At 44.2% G+C, this 6,208-nt stretch overlaps 1 protein-coding gene across 1 annotated transcript; it reads right to left on the bottom strand.

Moving 5' to 3' along the window:
• Positions 1-1,041: 1,041 nt before the first annotated feature.
• RPL32 (ribosomal protein L32) lies at positions 1,042-5,297 on the bottom strand. Its single transcript, XM_080995950.1, has 4 exons — positions 5,162-5,297; positions 3,394-3,494; positions 3,055-3,236; positions 1,042-1,223 (listed from the first exon to the last, which is right to left on the bottom strand). Exons 2-4 carry the CDS (start codon positions 3,487-3,489, stop codon positions 1,094-1,096), a joined length of 408 nt encoding a protein of 135 aa, XP_080852076.1. The 5' UTR covers positions 3,490-3,494; positions 5,162-5,297; the 3' UTR covers positions 1,042-1,093.
• Between the last annotated feature and the right edge of the window lie 911 nt (positions 5,298-6,208).

Below are 6,208 nucleotides of genomic sequence, written 5' to 3'. Positions count from 1 at the left end.
TTTTTTTTTGCAAGTTGATTTCTGTAAGGAGTTCAAGTTAGTTGCTACAAAAATACTGCTTGTTACTAGTCATACCTCAGGTTAAATACGCTTCAGGTTGAGCGTTTTCAGGTTGTGTTCCGTGGTGACCCGGAAGTAACAGAGGCGACCCGGAAGTAACGGAATGGGTTACTTCCGGGGTCTGCCGCTCAAAATGTCACATGCATGTGCAGAAGCGGTGACCCGTGCACATGCGGGTTGCGTTCTGCTCAGGATGCGAACAGGGCTCCCATTCGAATCCAGAGGTACCACTGTATGCAGATATGGAAGTTCCAAGATACCCAATATTCTGCCCATCCAGCAACGACTAAGCTTGTGCTCTCAACTTGGATAGAACAGAATGTAGGGTTGTACAGGATTTGAGGTTATATTCTAAATTTTAAGCAGCATCTGCTTTCTTCAAGTGAGGAAGCAGGAAAGATCACAACACAGAGACAAAGAATAAACAGGTATGCTGCCTTGTAGCAAGTCATTTGGTCCATCCTAGTTCCTATTGTCCACCGTGCCATGTAGCAGGCAGGGTTCCCTCCCAGCCCCTACCGACAGATGCAAAGGATTGAACCTGGCATCTTCTGCATGCTAGTCAGGAGCTCCACCACTGAGCTATGGCCCTTCCCCAACTTCTCAGAGCAGAACACCTTAGTAATTACCATTTCACATACAATGCATATGCAAATGAGCTTTCATTGAAGCTGGTTCCAAAGGAGGTATACCTGTTTGGCACAGTCACTCTTTTTAAGATGTATGTTTTAAAGCAAGCTGTGAAGTTACCTTGAGCAGATACAGCTTAGTGACTTAAGAACTCCTGCTTTTTTCTCACTGCTAATGTACACCTCTTCCGTGATAGTAAATTGTAATTGTGTGGGTTTGCAAATACAGTATCTGTTAGCAGAAGACAGTAGTTTATAACATATTACTACCTTTCTAACAACTGATCTTCATATGAAGTTACAAAAATTGCTTTTATATACCCTCACAGCAGGAACATCAGTTTTCCGACACTTTTTTGTTTTGTTTTACTTTTTATTAAATACAGTTGTACAAGAACAACTATTTATTCATTTTCCTCACTGCGCAGTCTGGCATTTGGATTGGTGACTTTGATAGCAAGCTGAGCTGCTCTTTCCACAATTACCTTCCGATTCTTGGATGAAACATTGTGAGCAATCTCTGCACAATAGGACCTGATAAAAGATAATGGCATTGTGTCACGAACAGTTCATTACCATTTTAAATCTAATTCTAGGAAAGGCTGAATGAGAATCTAAGATGCTGGAGGTCCGTGAAGTAGTCAAGTATGTATTGAGGAAAGTAGAGGGGTAATTACATATTAAGGAAAATTGCACAACAGTCCTAATGTAAATGTTCCACCTGCAAGTGGGACATTATGTTGAAATACTACTGTACTATTATGTCAAAAACAACATGTCTTTGTTAAAGTCTATGTGCAGGAGAAATGGCCTTTGCATTCAAATGTCACTTTCCACAGGCAGGATGCTTTTGACATAGGGGTTGGAGGCATTTAGATATGTGGAAGCAGTATGCTTCCAAAAGGAGTGCCTAGTTTTTTTCTGTTCTAAATGCAACTTGAAGACTCCAGAAAGGATAAGGGAGTCATTTGTTACAATACCACACACAGGCTTAAACGAACTGGAAGACTGAAGGAAATAATGTGTAAGGAGCTTCCAGATCAAGGTAGACCATGGGATCCTTAGCTCCCAAGGACATTGTTCTCCAAGAACAGTCCAGATGGAGGATTATTGTGCAGCAGGTGCTGCTCAGGTTTCCATAGCATCCATGCAACGTCATCAAAATCCCAGCATACCATTTTAGATTTAATCTTATTTTGTCTTGCCACAGAAAATTCATTATGTGAAAACAACACATTATACAACTGCCGTCATCACTGCTGTGCAAGTTTTGAAGTACTTTTTTTGGTGGCCAGTTTGTAATGGGTGTGATGTTTCTGTGGGTGGTCTTTATTGCTACACCCGAGTTGTTCTTTTCAATGGTCCAAACAATGAGTGTGTGCCTATTTCCACTGCTTGCTGAAGGCACACTGAAATTCCAACAACCCAGCTCAGAGGAACTATGTTCTCAAGATCGCAACATTGTAAGAGATTCCCTTGGAGACGAAATCCAGGTACATCTACTGCAGTTAAACGTTTTTAACTGAGGTTTTGCACAGAAACTATACAAAAAAATTAATAGCCTTGATTGGGCCCACAGGTACAGAAATACCCACTCATATACTCAGACTGAGGAAAGATAGGAGTAATTTGAAGGGAGGGACCACAACACCAAAGATTACCCGCTGGTGTGAATGGAAAACAGCAGTATAGTTATGCACATTTTGATTGGGTCCAGTAAGAAAACCTGCCCGAGCTGTGCCATTCCCCATTTGACTGAGCTGAATATTGGGGAATCAATAGGACATTATAACCTTCCTCAAAGAGCTCTGTGTGGCATTTTAGCCTACTAACACTGTGGTAGAGTTTACAGAGAACCTGTCCCAGGCTGCCTAACAGGAATCTGAACCAGGATTTCCCTACATCAAATTTCAACCATCCCTAAACCTCTACAGAATTATCTTTGAGGCAGATACCTAAATGGTACCAACTGATACTCTGCTGTACTTTGAACACTATAATGGATGCAATGACCTTCCCAAGCGCGAAGACAATCTTCCTCCCCTCAGCATTATGACATTAAAGAAATATTAATATTGTAATATACAAGGAGATTTTCTAGTGGTAAAGCTTCCAGCAGTGACAGATTGAGTTCTAATCCTACACAGGAAAAGCGGAAGATCCAAAAGGAAAAAGGAAAGAAACGGATGGGGAAGAGATGGCTAGTAGCAGTATCCCATTAAAGAAAAGAAAAACAGGTGTGTGAGAGATGAGCTAGATCCCACAACTCCCAAAATCTTTTTGCATTCAGTGACTACTACTCCTGCAACCAAGCCAGAAATCTTCAAACACAACATGGCATCCCTGAATCCCTTTTCCAACTCACTTGTTGCTCATCATCAGCACCTCCAGCTCTTTGACGTTGTGGACAAGGAACTTTCTGAATCCTGAAGGCAACATGTGCTTTGTCTTCTTACTGCTACCATACCCAATGTTGGGCATCAAGATTTGGCCCTTGAACCTTCTGCGGACTCTGTTGTCAATACCTCTGGGCTTCCTCCAGTTACGCTATAGAAATCCAGGGAGAAAGAATATCAAAACCTCAACATCTACACCATCTTTTCAGAGATCTAATATATTACCATGTCAGTGCTGCAAAACCAAAACACAAGCTGGCACTCTTGAGTATTTTAATATCTGGTGATTCATCAAAAGGACACCTTACCTTAATTTTGACATAGCGATCAGATTGATGGCGGATGAACTTCTTGGTCCTCTTCTTGACGATCTTAGGCTTGATGAGGGGTCTGAGGGCTGGCATCGTGTCTAACAAAAACAGAGCACACCTAAGGAATCAACACACTATAGGAAATAATTACCCTAAAAAAACAAAACAAAAACCACCCTGTAGCAGCGCATCTTTTCTCCCTACCATGTCCAAAGCTGGAAGAGCATGAAAAGCTCTCCAGTCCTGGGAGGTAATCAAATTAAGAGCTGAACCTCTGAATTATTTTCTCCCACATCTATTTAGTGCAGAGAAACCTTTAAAAAATGCCAGTAATGTCCTAGGCCTAAAATACATATTATTAATGGGCTTTGTGTAACATCTGCTGTAAGTAAACCCATTACTAGTAAAATGAGCTGCAAGATTTCACAGAAATTATCCTCTTGCTATTATCTTTCCATGTTAAGTTTTCCATTTTAAAAAATATTTCATAAAATTAGTAACGTTAACCAGATATAATACAAGCGGACTGGGCTGATTCAAAATGGTAACTAACTGTAGACTTTTCTCATGATGTTTTATTTGCGTATTCCATCACTTGGGAGTTGTGGCTGATGGCAAAGCTCCTCAACTGTGCCTACAATTGTACAGTCATACCTCGGGTTACAGAAGCTTCAGGCTGCACGTTTTTGGGTTGCGCACCGCGCAGAACCTGGAAGTACCAGAATGGGTTACTTCTGGGTTTCGGCGCACGCACATGCGCTAAATCGTTTTGTGCATGCGCGTAAGTAATGAATTGCGACCCGTGCGCGCGCTGTGGGTTGCGAAACGTGCCTCCCGCACAGATAACATTCGCAACCCAAGTGTCCACTGTACCCAAATAGAATCCTCACACCTTCCACCAAATATATAGAGGTTGAGCGAGGGACAGTACAGTAATTTAAATCCCACTTCACATGCTGATTGAAGGTGGATGGTACACAAATGTTCACACCTATGAAATATTTATGGGTTGCATCCAACCAAATTGCACTCAGCAGGGCCCCCGAAATGAATGAACCCAAGTTACTCGTGTCTATTAACAAATATACATTGATCTGCTACAGCTTTATGAATTTTCCCGATAAAACTGACTTCCGAATAAGTACCACTGTCAAAGATTATGCCAAAGGTGCTGCATTTTGCACGTGCGCGCACACTCACAAAAATCCAGCCGAGGTAAATCAGGGCCAGAACCTTATGCACACTTAAGCCTCAGGAGAAGGCGATGGGGTTTACTTCGGCCTAAATGCACATTATGACTGTGCTAAGCGCTGTGTTGCAAAGGTCGGTTTAGAAAGCTGAATTATCCGCGGCGGAAAAGCTCAGTTTGTGAGCAACTTCTTTATTTGAAGCCAAGCCTTCCACCTTCGATAAAGATTTACTCGTCGGAAAAGCTCAAACCCTATTAGGAGTTCTGTCCAGTTTCCCCTCCATGGACCACCACGGAGGACCCATGGTGCTGCTCTGGCGAGCGAGGGCTAAGCCTTCAGGCCCTTGTGCTTGTCTGCTCTGCCCTCGCCTCCCGCCCTCTCCATGCCAAGTTAGCTCGGCAAAGGGAAACCGAGCTTCGCCCCAAGAGCGCCCCCAAACTCCCCGCCCCCCCCCCCAGCGCGCCTGGAAATAGCGACCGGCCCCGACAGAGAAGGCCTCAAGCTGCCCCTGGAAGCGGCAAAGTTCTCCCAGCAGCCTCTCCCGGCAAGGATGACAACGGATCTCCCGGACTTACCTGCTGGAGAATGGCGGCACCCGCGCAGGGAGCGAGCGCGGAGAGAAAGAGCGAAGGCGGAAGGCGCAAGGGTTGATGGGACGCCGCTGTAGGGTCCTGGCAGATCGGGTGAGAGCCACACCGAGAGCACAGAAGGACATAAAGGAGGAGTCACTCAAGCCTCTGCTCCTCCTAAACAGAACCCTAACGTGTATTTTATCATCGAAAAACGTCCTGGCTGAATATTTCAGACTTTAATTGTTGTATTAGCTTCTGTGAGGTTAGCTAGCTAGGGATATTAAGGACCTGGAAACGTCACTTCCGGCAAGCTGTAGCAGAGGGGCAGGAGCTCAGAAATAAGAATCATAGAATCATAGAGTTGGAAGAGACCACAAGGGCCATCGAATCCAACCCCCTGAAAAGAAAGTTGTAGAGAAACCTGGGCAGGGAAATTTCGGGTTCGCATGAAAGCTTTTTTTAATGCTTCCCACCTCAAAAAGGGTGCCCATAGATAGCAACGAAGGAATTGAAGATTTTGGCACGGATTGGACAGCTTCATGTTAGGCATTAATAAAAAGTAGAATCAGAAGTTATGGCGTGGTGGTAGTGCGGCTTAGAGAATCGGAAGTGAAATCCCGTGTATCAGTCTCACCTTAAAGTCTAGGAGCTGAGTGGTGGGGAGCTTGGAGGCGCTTGAGCAGGGGCTGCTGCTACAGGGACACCTGGTGGTCTTACATGGGTAGCGCAGGCGCAATCTCCATGCCGTAGCTTCTGCGGTTGGTTCTGACCGCCTCGTGGAGTTGCTCGCAAGTTTCGCCTGCTCTCGCGTTAAAAAATAACCCCGTTTCTTCTACGGCAGTTTTCTGCTAAATAAAACGCTCGTCTTCCAAAGGGACCACTTTTATAAGTTTAAAAACAGACTATTACACAGACCATTGTACATCTGCAGTGTGCAATCCTGGACAAGTCTCCTCAGAAGCAAATCCCATCAAGGTCAATGGGATTTGCTGTCAAGTTCATACAGGGAACAGGTTCTTAGTTATGATCATCATCTCTTAAAGACATGCT

This window comes from Podarcis pityusensis (assembly GCF_964106645.2).
Source record: "Podarcis pityusensis genome assembly, chromosome: 2".
NCBI lineage: Eukaryota > Metazoa > Chordata > Lepidosauria > Squamata > Lacertidae > Podarcis > Podarcis pityusensis.
This window is presented reverse-complemented; position numbering and strand designations above follow the sequence as displayed.